The sequence below is a fragment of the Abramis brama genome (genome assembly GCF_963993115.1).
Source record: "Abramis brama genome assembly, chromosome: 23".
In the NCBI taxonomy this organism is placed as follows: Eukaryota; Metazoa; Chordata; class Actinopteri; order Cypriniformes; family Leuciscidae; genus Abramis; species Abramis brama.
This window is the reverse complement of record NC_139985.1, coordinates 22,749,072-22,764,644: the sequence shown is the minus strand read 5'-3', so window position 1 is coordinate 22,764,644 and position 15,573 is coordinate 22,749,072. Positions and strand designations below refer to the sequence as shown.

At 37.2% G+C, this 15,573-nt stretch overlaps 1 protein-coding gene across 1 annotated transcript; it reads right to left on the bottom strand.

The window, feature by feature from the left end:
• Nucleotides 1-14,537, bottom strand: ctbs (chitobiase, di-N-acetyl). Its single transcript, XM_084101954.1, has 7 exons — nt 14,276-14,537; nt 8,524-8,662; nt 5,836-6,044; nt 5,583-5,754; nt 5,289-5,386; nt 544-705; nt 1-351 (listed from the first exon to the last, which is right to left on the bottom strand). The coding sequence occupies exons 1-7, from the start codon at nt 14,390-14,392 to the stop codon at nt 136-138; spliced, it is 1,113 nt and encodes a 370-aa protein (XP_083958080.1). The 5' UTR covers nt 14,393-14,537; the 3' UTR covers nt 1-135.
• Between the last annotated feature and the right edge of the window lie 1,036 nt (nt 14,538-15,573).

The following is a 15,573-nucleotide window of genomic DNA, read 5'->3' as shown; positions in this document are numbered from 1 at the left end:
TGACAAGGAATGTGTTATTTATTCGGTTTATGATACAACAATCAAATTAATCATAAATATGACAAATATTTATGGTAAGCACTTCTCGATCACTCAGACCTTGTGTGAATATTGACAACAAGAGACAGCAGAATCCTATAAGACAGTAGCAGACTCCCTGTGTACTTTGGGTATTAGGGCGTTCCACATGTCCACAGTCTGTTGCTGGGCGATTGGATCACTGCTGTAGTCCAGGAGATTTCCGTTCCACATTCCGATTCCTTTCAGACCATGTTGAGACACATAGGCAGCTTTTAGAGCAATACTTTCTGGGTCATCATACCACACCTGATGGACCTTGCCTTCTGTGTCCTGTAAATAAAAATCGTATGCATTTTAGGGAAAATATAACATGTCTATCTAAAATACATTGACTCATATAAACTCAATATCCCTCGCATAAAGATGAATAAACATTGATCACTGAAATTGCATTATGTTTGAAAAGGTGTAATTTATACTGTAGTAAATATTGTGATAAAACATTTAGAATTAATACTGTACCTTGTAATTATAATATGGAGCTCGCTGGTTCTCATCCCACAGTCTTCCTGATATTGAACTGTTGATCTGTTTCATCATGATGCTGTAGGGAATTTGTTTCCCAGATGCATCACTACATGGAGCCCCTCTGAATGGCACTTTTGGAATTGTACATATTCCATCCTGTTAGAATAACAAAGAGAGTGTCAAACTGAATATTAGTTAAAACAATTATGACTTCTCTGTTCTATTGTCTAATCTACATAACATTAAATTATTGTTGTAATAACTTTTCTATAACAATTTATATCTATCTATCTATCTATCTATCTATCTCTCTTTATATATATATATATATATATATATATATATATATATACACACAACACACATACACACACTGAACAAAATTATAAACGCAACACACAGATCTAAGTCTTTTTCTATGTACACAAAAGGCCTATTTCTCTCAAATATTGTTATCAAATCTGTCTGAATCTGTGTTAGTGAGCACTTCTCCTTTGCCGAGATAATCCATCCACCTCACCGGTGTGACATATCAAGATGCTGATTAGACAGCATGATTATTGCACAGGTGTGCCTTAGGCTGGCCACAATAAAAGGCCACTCTAAAATGTGCAGTTTTACTGTATTGGGGGGTCCCACCATTTGCCTCATGCAGTGCAACACATCTCCTTTGCATAGAGTAGATCAGGTTGTTGATTGTGGCCTGTGGAATGTTTGTCCACTCCTCTTCAATGGCTGTGCGAAGTTTCTGGATATTGGCAGGACCTGGAACACGCTGTCATATAGGCTGATCCAGAGCATCCCAAACATGCTCAATGGGTGACATGTCTGGTGAGTATGCTGGCCATGCAAGAACTGGGATGTTTTCAGATTCCAGTAATTGTGTACAGATCCTTGCAACATGGGGCCATGCATTATTATGCTGCAACATGAGGTGATGGTCGTGGATGAATGGCACAACAATGTGCCTCAGGATCTCATCACGGTATTTCTGTGCATTCAATATGCCATCAATAAAATGCACCTGTGTTCGTTGTCCATAACATGTGCCTGCCCATACCATAACCCCACCGCCACCATGGGCCACTCGATCCACAACGCTGACATCAGCAAACCGCTCACCCACACGACGCCTTCACGCTGTCTGCCATCTGCCCTGTACAGTGAAAACCAGGATTAATCCGTGAAGAGAACACCTCTCCAAAGGGCCAGACGGCATCGAATGTGAGCATTTGCCCACTCAAGTCGGTTATGACGACGAACTGCAGTCAGGTTGAGACCCTGATGAGGACGACGAGCATGCAGATGAGCTTCCCTGAGACGGTTTCTGACAGTTTGTGCAGAAATTCTTTGGTTATGCAAACCGATTGTTGCAGCAGCTGTCCGGGTGGCTGGTGTCAGATGATCTTGGAGGTGAAGATGCTGGATGTGGAGGTCCTGGGCTGGTGTGGTTACACGTGGTCTGCGGTTGTGAGGCCGGTTGGATGTACTACCAAATTCTCTGAAACGCCTTTGGAGACGGCTTATGGTAGAAAAATTAACATTCAATTCACGGGTAACAGCTCTGGTGGACATTCCTGTAGTCAGCATGCCAATTGCACGCTCCCTCAAATCTTGCAACATCTGTGGCATTGTGCTGTGTGATAAAACTGCACATTAAAGAGTGGCCTTTTATCAGAGATCAGAGAACAGCAGCACTTGAGTATACAGCGATCCCATTCTCCGTCTTCATTAGTTATAAGTATTAATTCATTATTATATTATTAGTAACAGAAAGACAAACACTATAATACTTTCTTATTTACCATCAGCAAATGCACATTTATATTATTTAAATACATTTTTGAATATCTAATAAACATTTAATTTCACAAATCTTGCAGACTTCGTCGAACCCAGCTGTTAGATATACTGAAGTGCGCATTTGTAGCCTGCAAGAACGTGTTCGTTGCGTGATGGTTGGTTCATGTTAATTAAATACGGACAGGAGAGTTCAGTTTCACTGGAGACGCACGGTTACCCTCAATTACCCACTCTGTCATACAATCATGTCATTTTCACTGTGTGTGCTGTATGTCAAATTAGTGTTACCTTTATATGAAGAAAAAAAAAAAAAAAAAGATTCCCAGTGCACACAAACCCAGTGCCCTGTTGGTTACAGTGTTTACTTCCTTTTTATTCATATTTTTTCATACACTTTCTTTATTTGGATATATATTAATATTTATACATAGGCATTATATCGGCCATCAGCCACCCTGCTCTCTAAGATATCGGCATTGGCATCAAAAAAACAATATTGGTCAACCACAACTATTCATCACAGTTCAGAATACTTCAGAATATACTTATATGTGTTTGTATGTTAGGCTCAATCCAGTCTCAACAGAAGTCCTAATCAGTCCTGCGAAATGGCACAATTGTCATATGATCTAGGTTGTAAAAAACTTACAACCTAAACCTCACCATAAAAAAAACTATAAAAGTCATACAGTTTTGTACAACCTAAGTTTCGTTCAATTTCATACAATTTGAACATCAGTGGTGAAAGAAATCACAATCGCTGCAGGTGCAGAAGATGATATGGTGCCAAAACAAGGAGGGTTGTTTACAAGTATTTAGAAATTAATGCTACATTCAATGAGAAGTGATAAGCAAATCACAGTGGCTACTCAAAAAGGAATTATAACAGACCTCTCTGGTCAATCCAAGCACAACATGCTGAGCAGTGTTTGCAAAAAAAATAATAAAAAAAATAAATAATTATATACAGTACCAGTCAAAAGTTTGGAAACACTACTATTTTTAATGCTTTTCCAAGAAGTCTCTTATGCTCATCAAGCCTGCAGTTAAAAACAAAACAAAAAAAACAGTAATATTATGAAATATTATTACAATTTAAAATAATGGTTCTCTTTTTTAATATACTTTAAAATGTAATTTATTTTTGTGATGCAAAGCTGAATTTTCATCAGCAAGTACTCCAGTCTTTGGTGTCTTATGATCCTTCAGAAATCATTCTAATATGATAATTTGATACTCAGTTATTATCAATGATGGAAACAGTTGTGCTGTTTAATATATTTTTTTGGAATACTTTTTTCAGGATTCATTGATGAGTAAAACGTTAACAGCATTTATTCATAAAAACAGCATTTATTCAAAATAAAAACATTTCTAACAATATAAATCGTTACCATCACCTTTTATCAATTTAACGCATTCTTGTTGAATTAAAGTACTAATTTCTTTTTAAAAAAATAGTTATTGTTCCCAAACTTTTGAACGGTAGTGTATATTGTTACAAAAGATTTCTATTCTAAATAAATACAGTTCTTTTTAACTTTTTATTCATCAAATAATCCTGAAAAAAGTATCTCAGGTTATAAAAAAATATTAAGCAGCACAACTGTTTCCAACATTGATCATAAATCAGCATATTAGAATGATTTCTGAAGGATCATAAGACACCAAAGACTGGAGTACTTGCTGATGAAAATTCAGCTTTGCATCACAAAAATAAATTACATTTTAAAGTGTATTAAAAAAGAGAACCATTATTTTAAATTGTAATAATATTTCATAATATTACTGTTTTTTTTGTTTTTGTTTTTTTTTTTTTTTTAACTGCAGGCTTGATGAGCATAAGAGACTTCTTTCAAAAGCATTAAAAATAGTAGTGTTTCCAAACTTTTGACTGGTACTGTGTATATATATATATATATATATATAGTAGGGATGGGAATCGATAAAAAAAAAAAAAAAACTAATTAATTGCACAATTTGTTGTAATTAATTGCAATTAATTGCATTTCCCCCAAGCTTGTAATCATCAATATTTAAACTTAGAATCACCTAATTAAATTAAACAACACAGGAAAAAAGGAACAGAAAATAGCCCTATATTAAAAATTATATTAAACATCAATATATTATTCTTTTTCAGTAATCAATCAACATAATCAATTTAACAGATTTATTTTTATTTTTTATACTAATTATCAAAATAAAATATAGTCCTACAAAGCTATTATTACCAGAGCATGTGATCAGAGCAGGTAATTTTACCATTGTTGCCCAGCATGACTATACCAGCTCAGCAAACAGAAGTCTAGGCCTACTACAGAGAAATTTCACGTTATTTGAGCGGACTTTGCTTTTCCAGTGCTTGATCGGAACATGATTGGAGCATTTGGGCCGTTAACGACAGAGCAGAACATTGAGCAGTGAGCGCAGCGCGCCGACACACACACACACACACCGTGACACACCGTGACACACGTTATGCGCGGCGCACACACGGAGCAGAAAAGACCCGCTCATGAAAGCTGCGGGAGAATAAAACCTGATCGTGATCGCCGAACATGGGGCGGGACGGCATATTTCGGGCCTTTTCAATAGCAGCCGCAACAGGAAATCATTAAAACGAGGCACAAAAAAAAAGTGCGTCAATTGCGTTATTTTCTTTAACGCGTTAAACATCTCAAATTAATCGCAAAGATTAACGCGTTAATTCCCCCAGCCCTAATATATAGCAAATATAGTTATATTTCACCCTTTTCCCAAAGCAAGTTCTTTGCCAACTTTGTTGAGAAAGCTTTTTCAGATTGGTGTTTAACTACCAATTGATTTGACATGTTTATTAGTTTATTGCATTACATCGCATTGCCTATATCGAAAAGCCCTACTGCATGTCATTTTCAATAAAGTACTGAAAATAATGAAAATAAATTGCTTACCATTGAAAAATTTAGACAGCTGTAGTCATAACCATACCATGGAACACCCATCACAAGTTTCTTTGACTCTATGTTCATGCTGATGTATTGATCATAGGCTGAAAGACATATGTCTTAACTTCAGGTGTGCATTTTGAAATGGAAACATAAAACATAATTTATAATGTTATGGTCAAACCAACATCTTGGTTACTATTATAACCTCCATTCCCGGATGGAGGGAACTAAACATTTGCATGAGATCAAATTTTCAAAAACCAAATGGACAATTTTTTTTATTTTTAAATCACTTACCTGTCAATGTCTGATTGAAGGGGCTATTAGCCATGGCTATACAATCACCCCAGATCTGGCTTTGCTCATCATAGGACATAACAAACAAGAGATCACATGAATCGGCAATGGCAAGGTAATCATAGCAACGCTTATCGATGCATTTGGGCGACCAAGCCACATCAAATGATACCTATGATTCAAGATGAGAAGACAGTATGTCAGGGGCTTTGAAAGTGCCTATATGACATCATTGTCAGATGTGCTGTTTTACCTGAGAGCCTGGGATCTCTGTGTGGAAACTTTCAGTGGTTTCCTTGACGAGGGCTGTCAAAGCATAGTATTCAGTGGAACCGGTCTGCACCGCCTGCTCAACGTCTAGGTTTATTCCATCCATAAACTGACTCTTTGCCAACTTGACCTTTGCCTGGATCCAAGTTGTCCTATTTACTGGATCCACAATATCTGTGAGTGGTACATCTCCTGTGAAGAACATTTCATCAATCATGTCAATTTGATCAGTGATCAAGTCACTTTTACTATGGCTATTATAAAGACTAGAATATTACAGATAATAGTGGGTGGCTGTTTTGAATTGGGGCAATTAGCAATCAAACGGAATAGTCTATTACACTATAACAATTACATAGAAAATCCCTGGCAATAACGCACAATACTCCAGCAACATGGTAGTGGGTTTTGCAAGGGTAAGCGCAACACATGTTGTTAAAAAAAAATTAAAAACATTGTATGATTTGAAATGTACACCGTAAAACTTTGACCTGTAAATTAAAATGTTAAATGTTGCCAGTAATTTACTTTTAATTGTACAGTTCTTTACTGTAATCTACTTTACAGTATGTTACTAAATTAAAACTCGAGTTAACTAATTTCATTTGCAAAAACCAACTGCCTTTAATTGGCCAGCTGCCATTCATTTTATAAATTAATATTTATAATGCGCTAATAATGTGAGCATATTATTACTGTGAACTTATTTCATTTGAGTCCACATAAAAAAAAATGGTTTTAAATAAAGTGATTTTCACTGGATCAGCAACAACGCAGTCACTGCCTTTAAAATAAAGCAACATGCAGCATACATGCAGTTTCTTGATCTTGTCCTGGACTGAAGCACAGACTTTACTCTTCAGCACAATGGTAACCCACAAAACTCAATTTTACGGTAAACTACTGGCATATATAATGTTTTTTAACTTACATTTTATTACTGTTAAATACATTTCATGGGTGTGTCTTTTTATCTTACACTACAAAAAGAAAAAGTAACATTGACGTAGTGTTGTAGTGAGATAATTAAGTGAATATGTAAGTGACTGTTGAGCATTAGTGATGAACACCTGCTGTTCATCACAAGAATAGTTCATAAGTAGAATCACTGAAGTAGAGGAACAACAAAAACAGAAAAAAAGAGAAGAGAAACACAAGAACTACAACTGACTTTCAACCATTACCTATTATTACACTTATTAATAACCAGTTTGACTTAATTTCTGTCATATGTCTACAGAAGCTCTTATGGAGAATTAACAGAGGTTTAGATGTTGATGTTTAATTGAAAAGGTTTGTGTTGATGTGACCTTTATGGGTAACAGTGTTTGCTTTTGTTGGGCTCTTGACCCTTGACTTTTTAAACATCAGGTTTCTTTTTTTTCTTTTTTTTTTGGTTTTTTGATGATCACTGAATGCTGATATTTATGTACTGATGATGACATAAACATCATATAGTCTCTTGATTCACAATCTCATCCAGAGATCTCATCCCTTATCCAAAGGATTACATTATTAACTCACGTAAATTTTATATTACCACCACTGTGAAACTACAGCATAAGTTCCAACAGCAATCAGTTATAATTTAAAAAAAGAATTTTCTCAAACACATAATAATAAATATAAAAAAACTAGCTACAGTATAATTTAGACACACAAATATCAAAATCAGCACATGAATCTCAACAATGGTGGCAATAAAAAAGAACATTCAGCTGCATAATTTATTCATGCTGCAGTGCATGTTCGGAGTTTTGTTCTATGCTGGCAACCAGCATGCATTGCGACATGAAACTTGATTGTCACCATTGTTGAGATTCCTATGCTGATTGTTGATGTCTGTGTGAGTTGATTTTTGATTTCATTGTTCTTCAAAATAACCTATTACTGAAACATTGCTGGATCTCATGCTGTAGAATCACAGAAATACTATAATCAATAAATATAAATTTAAAATACACATAAAATCAAAGATTAGACACAGGAGGAGATCGGTGAATCAGAAAGTCCAAGACGATTATGGCATCGTCACAACAGCCAAAAACACCTGATCAACTTCCTCTTGGCTTTTGAAAAAAATGTGCTTAATAAACTCACTGTACAGTAGCCTGAGAAAAACAAATGAGCCCAACTAAAGCACACACTGATCACCATAATAATAAACAAACTTTATTATTTTCAATAAAACATCAACAACTAAATCCCTGTTAATTCTCAACAGGAACTTAGCCTAATGTTAAACTGGTCTGTAAACAGGAAGTCAGTTGTAATTCTTGTGTTTCTCTTTTTTCTCCTCTTGTTTCTATTTCCATAGGTGATTCTGCTTATCAGGTGTTTCATCAGTGTCTGAATTCACTCACTTCTTTTCATTCACTCTGTCAAGTGGACTATATTAATAAACTGTTGTAGGGAATGGTGAATGAGGGTATAGGGTGTGGTTTGGAACAGCCTCTGAGTGTCAACTTTGAGTGCTGTTAATTCCCAGTATATTCCTGTAGGCTATTTTCTCGAAAATGACAAAGATTGCCCAGAATGCATTATTTTCTACGGTATATTACTGTTTTAATTGAAAATTGTATGTTACTGTCAGAATTTGGCCTTTTTTACAGCAAGGTTTTACAGTAAAATGCTTATAAAGACTTTGCTATTATGTCCAGTCAAACCCTACCTTTCAGGACCAATCGAGCTCCTTTAGAGTGAGCATAACACATGAGTTCAGCATCATATTGCCCAAAAGCTGCGACTGTTGTAACTTTCGTCCAGTCATAAAACTTCCAAGCCTTTTTCCCAACATCAAATACAAAAACCTGGAAAAGATGCATTAACTGTTTGTGTTAGACAGCTTTCTAGAATAAAGATAAGAGTTTTTTTAATTTTTTTATTTTATAAGAGATTATTGTCTTTATCACGATACATTATTGTAATCAGTGTATTTTACTCAGACAAAAAAAAAAAAACCTTAAATAAATGTAAAGGGGTCCTATTATGCCCTTTCACAAAGTTTTGATTTTGTTTTTGGGGTGTACTAGGATATGTTTTCATGATTGATTGGTCAAAAAATGCATTATTTTTTACATATTTTACATTATTACAGCTCCTCTCTCCCCCAGTCTGGCTCGAACATGCAATTTCGATGAAGCCCCTCCTTCCGAAATACAAAATGTGCTGTGATAGGTTAGCTGGCCCAGTGTGTTGTGATTGGCAGTGCTTAGCACGTGTTTGGGGAATGTTCCGCCCCTCCATAATTGCAAGTTCTTATCTAGTGTAAATATTGAGGATGGCCTCAATTTCAAACCAATTCGAGCCTGATTCAGACCCTGACAATGTTAGAGGATCATGCAGAATGGATTTCATGCACAGAATTTGCAAGCACGGATTTCACAGGACATATCAGAGTGGTAGCCTAATTATTATTATTTTTTATATATTTTTTTAAAATATACATTATAGATACAATGTTATATCCACCATTTAATCATGACATTTGTTGGAAACTAAGGTAATACAAGAGACATTATAGAAACAAAATCTTGAAAAAAAGAAATCTTGGGGGAAAAAATATATTATTCTTAAATCTGAACGTTGAGTCATATGGAGGATATGTTAAACTATGAGAAACACATATCATGCCATCTCAGCATGTTTTTATGATTGAATAAAATAATTTTTTTATACGCATTTCACCCCTAAAATGTCAGGCCCTGTCACAGACAAATTTGTATATGTTAGAATTGTTTCCTAATTAATTTCTTTGATACAAATAGCATTTTCTTATTGATCACATGTCCCTGATTGTATCTAACATGGTTTTGTAATTCCTTTAAGAAATATAAGTAACTTTTCGGTCAACTGTAGTACACAAAATCACAGAGTACCCGCCAGGCACTCATATAGTTGTAAAATTTAGGCGCATATATATATATACTACAAAGACAGCTAACTAAACCTTTACATAGGAGATTTTTACAAAACTTAGAAGTGGATATATACCCCCACCTTCATCTACACAGTTAAATAGATTAATTCATCAATATTTCATCAAATAGTACACTTTTATGTCATAATTTCCTGCGAGACAGGACTGACCGTGATGTGACAGGACTGACTTTATGGATTGATGATGCAGAAAAAGTTATGTTTTGTGTTCTTTATTTAAGTTTTGATAAGCATTCCTAATTTAAAATGATTATTATAATGTTAATGTAATATTGGACTATGGTAAAGTTCAACCAAGGACATACAGAATATTGCCAAAAGTATTGGGACAGCCCTCCAAATAATTGAATTCAGGTATTCCAATCACTTCCATGGCCACAGTTGTATAAAATCAAGCACCTGGGCCTCCAGACTGCTTCTACAAACATTTGTGAAAGAATGGGTCGCTTTCAGGAGCTCAGTGAATTCAAGCGTGGTACCGTGATAGGTTGCCACCTGTGCAATAAGTTCATTCGTGAAATTTCCTCACTACTAAATATTCCATGGTCAACTGTTAGTGGTATTATTACAAAGTGGTAGCAATTGGGAACAACAGCAACTCCGCCACAAAGTGGTAGGCCACCTAAAATCAGAGAGCGGGGTCAGTGCATGCTGAGGTGACAGTGCGCAGAAGTCGCCAACTTTCTGCAGAGTCAGCTACAGACCTCCAAACTTCGTGTGGCCTTCAGATTAGCTCAAGAACAGTGCTGAGAGCTTTATGGAATGGGTTTCCATAGCCGAACAGCTGCATCCAGGCAAGACATCACCAAGTGCAATGCAAAGCGTGGGATGCAGTGGTGTAAAGCCACCGCCACTGGACTCTACAGCAGTGGAGACGTGTTCTCTGGAGTGACGAATCACGCTTCTCTGTCTGGCGATCCGATGGGCGAGTCTGGGTTTGGCGGTTGCCAGGAGAACAGTACTTGCCTGACTGCATTGTGCCAAGTGTAAAGTTTGGTGGAGGGGGGATTATGGTGTGGGGTTGTTTTTCAGGGGTTGGGCTTGGCCCCTTAGTTCCAATGAAAGGAACTCCTAATGCTTCAGCATACTAAGACATTTTGGATTTCATTCTCCCAACTTTGTGGGAACAGTTTGGGGATGTTCCTGTTTCAACATGACTGCACACCAGTGCACAAAGCAAGGTCCGTAAAGACATGGATGAGCGAGTTTGGTGTGGAGGAACTTGACTGGCACAGAGTCCTGACCTCAACCTGATAGAACACCTTTGGGATGAGTTAGAGCAGAGACTGCGAGCCAGGCTTTCTCATCCAACATCAGTGTCTGACCTCACAAATGAGCTTCAAGAGGAATAGTCAAAAATTCCCATAAACACACAACTAAACCTTGTGGAAAGCCTTCCTAGAAGAGTTGGAGATGTTTTAGCTGCAAAGGCTGGGCCAACTCCATATTAAACCCTACGGATTAAGAATGGGATGTAATTAAAGTTAATGTGCATGTAAAGGCAGACATCCCAAAACTTTTGTCAATATAGAGTATAATAAGGACAGATTCATTAGAATACATTTACAGTGTAATGTCTATTTTCAAATAACGTTTTACTATGGCATGTGTTAAATACATAGCCTATTATGTGCAATAAAGGTAATAAAAAAGAACAATAACATTCATTTGTAAGGCCGTGTCACAGGACTGTCAGGCCCTGTCACAAAGGGATGTGACAGGGCCTGATGGTCGGCCATTTTAAACTGCCATTACTCAGCCTGCTAGCATAAAAACTGTTAACATGCAAGCAAGGAATTTCAGTAACCTTTTTAGACATGTTTTGGATTTAAAACATTTTCATTATTTTCAGGGATGTTTTACCGTGACAGGGCCTGACCCTTTAGCTCGTCTTCCTAAAAAAACTCATACAAAAACACGCTTAAAATCATACAATTCAATGACAGAATTCAGCCTTGATCAATGTCAGCTTCACCCAGGGGGGCATGGTTTTCTATTATTTTGAAGGTACCCCCGGGCGCCGCCATTGGCTAGCGGACCTCCACCTGCTATTAGCATCCCATTGACTCCCATTCATTTTGGCGTCACTTTGACAGCGAATAACTTCACATCTGAGGCGTTTAAAGACTCCATTTGTCAATTATTTATTTCTAAAGAAACACGAAAATGTATAAAAGGCTTCATTACCTTGTAGCTTCCGTTATGGCCCCGTAGAAGCAATTTTTGTAAAAATAGGCTAACGATTGCGTCATAACCACGCGACTCTCTGTCGCACAGTAGAGAGATTACCGTATGGACAGGAGGAGAAGCTCGCGGGCAATCGGGAGGACGTGGAGGCAAAATGACAAAGTAATTAATCAGAATGCCTACTAAAAGTTTCTCCTGCTCCTAGCTCATGGACACCTCCTACTCACACTCTCCGTCTCAGCAAGTTTCGGAAGGGAATGATTCAGATTTATCTTGGCAGAGCTACTAGAAGACAGACGGGTTACTCACGTCACATCTACGTCGTCAAGCTCAGTTTGAGTCTGCGCAGCACGCTCGACCCCCAGGAAGTGAAAGCTTCTAATTGGCTTCACTTGTCTCCATTGAATCCAATGGGGTCGCTGTGTCCAGTTTATATACTGTCTATGGCTTCACCTGGGTCAAATTATGTCACTTCCTCTGAGTCATACCCTTAAAGGCGTATTTCACACATTTTATTTCGTTTTATGTAAACATGACAGGACTGACCGAAAACATGGGGACAGTTGTAAAATATTTATTTGTAGAATTTATATAGAATTTCATGTTTTTGATCAATTGTTGTGAATGATAACAGCTTAAACTTGTTATTGGTGGAGGTTTTTTTCTAAATAACAGTTTTTAGCATAACAAAACTATGAAAGCTGTAGCTCCAATTTGGCTGATGATAATGACATGGACAGGATTTGTAATTTTCAAAAGTGTTTTTAATAAAGAAAGAAATATCTGAGAACCTAATGAATTAGATATCCCCAACATATACACAACTCACAGAAATCAACCATCAGCCAGTTTTAGAATTTTTGGATGATATACTTTTTATTCAATAGAGACAGAGCGCAATGCGTCATAATCTGAAGACCACGCCCACTGGGGGGGAAAACAATCCAACCATCTCCATTGACTTTGCATTGCGAGAGGCTGCCTCCTTGTCATTTATGACATATAACAAAAGACAGAAAAATGCCTAAAAGCTGCTGTGTGACAAGGTGTAGCCTACAGCAAACAAGCTAAAAAACCCAGAAATAAGTTTTTATAATCTGTCGACCCCAAAAAACAAGCAGTTAAGGACACAAAAGTGGATACAGGCTGGAACGAATGGGTAAATTGGGATCCTGACACTCAGTATGCACTAAAAAATGCAGTAAACATTTTGTCACTGGTAAGTCAAATATCCAAATGTCAGGTTTATATATTATATTTTTGTAAGCTAAGCTATACTGTCGTTACCGATTACGTTCCCTGCTCCAGTGGACATAGTTCTCAGAGTAATATGACACCTTGCGCTCTGTTTCAATTGCCTGTATCCACTTTTGTGTCAGGGATGGGCAACTTCAGTCCTGGAGGGCCACTGTCCTGCAGAGTTTAGCTCCAACCCTAATCAAACACACCTGAACAAGCTAATCAGCGTCTTAGGATTATTAGAAAGCTACAGGCAGGTGAGTTTTATCAGGGTTGGAGCTAAACCCTGCAGGACAGTGGCCCTCCAGGACTGAAGTTGCCCATCCCTGCCTTAAATGCTTGTTTTTGGGGGTCGACAGATTATAAAAACTTATTTCTGGGTTTTTTTACCTTGTTTGCTGTACACCTTGTCACATAGCATCTTTTCGACATTGTTTTGTTTTTTTGTTATAAGTCAGAAATGACAAGGAGGCAGCCTCTCGCAATGCAAAGTCAATGGAGACGGTTGGATTGTTTTCCCCCCCGGTGTGGGCGTGGCCTAAATACGCTCTGTCTCTATGTAATAATTCAAAGACAGATAATGTACGTTTCTGAGTTTTGGAAATGTGGAAAAAAACAGTGTCTCTTTGACATAGCGACAACCCTTCTTCTCTAAACTAAAGTTGAAAAAGTGGAAAAGCATAATAGAACCCCTTTAATATTGTGTTTAATTTATTCTCTTCAAATCAGTTATTTATCAAGTTCTAAGTAAAACAGCATGCAGCAGAAGTAGTAATCGGTGATGATGAATTATAGTGAGTGAATGAGCTAAAAAAAAAAAATATGGACAAGTTAAGATATAAAGCAGTTAAGTTTCTTTCTTGGAACTGCCACAGAGAAGCTCTACTAACAGTGACCCTCAACAAAGGACAGATTTAGACACTGAATGTCACAAAATGAATGTAGCCTACTAATGATCTATCATAATATGTTTGCAAATGCCACTTGGTTTGATATTTTGTGTCCGTATTTAACGCCATCAGCTGATCGCTGGATGGGTCCAGTGAACTGTCACTCACCTCAAACGCCGGTTGGGATCGAATGGGTTGACAGAGTTCCTCTCGTGCACATGGACAAAAGTTGGACCACGCCTGTGCGGACAAAGTCAGCACGATGAGAAACACAGAGATCTGCATTGTATGCTAAAATATATGTAAAAACACAGAAATAAAAAACATCACTTCTGTCTACAAATCTAAACAGACCGAAACAATACTAACACGTAACACCAAAAAGGAAATGAAAGCGGTATGAGAAATACATAATAACCGTGTCACAAAGGGGGTGGGGTAAACTGTCTCAAACGGATTTAATTGGTCTGATTCGATAACACGATTCACATGACATGAAATGTTACGTGGTTAATAAAGATAGGATTTTTATCGTTTTATAGATAATTCTGGTTTTGACTTTTTAAATATTGTGTTTTATCTGTTACACCCACATTCTATATAGATCAGTTACACCGCTATTCAAAGCTGATGATATCATTAAATCATACTGTTAAATGATTATTAAATAAAGGAACTAATGCGACGCAACGTTCTACACGGGTAAATTATAGCGGCGCACCCAAACACTTTAGCAACAGAGCTCAGCAACGGGAAAGGAGCATGGAAAGGAGCTACGATTTATCCTGTTGCAAGAGTCAAGGTGGGGGTGTGGCCTTGACCAGCTTGCAGCCACGGTACCATGCGCTAATGTTTACAGCGAATGTATGGCAATGGCTCGTAGACACGCAGTCCTTCAAGTTTTCCAGTTTGACCCAGAATCTGATCCGGATGGAGAAGCACCTAAAGAAGTTGCAAAGGACAGGAGGCGGAATGTCAAAACCTGCAGGCCCTCAGGAGCCCTCTTCGGTATAGTGTGAATGGGGCATTACGAGCCACTGTGCGCTCTCTGCAGGAGAAGCACTCTTCCAGCTGTATCAGTCATTCTACTGGTTTCAGTTCATTCAGCACCCTTAAAGGATTAGATCACTTTAAAAAAAAATGTTGCTGAAAATTTACTCACCCCGATGTCATCCAAGATATCCATGTCTTTCTTTCTGCAGTCGAAAAGAAATTAAGGTTTTTGAGGAAAACATTCCAGATTTTTTTTTTTTAAATACTCGTCAGTAGCCTATACCATCTCTGAGATGTGCCACGCATTGCGTCATCACGTTGGAAAGGTCACTTTCACCCAGTTGCAAAAATCACCCACACCACTGTAAAATCCAACAGTGATTCTAACTAACACTTTTTAGTTAACTTTACTTAATGTCTTAATTGTAAAAATCTAGTAATATGCACTATTCCCATACTATGTTTTGTTTACT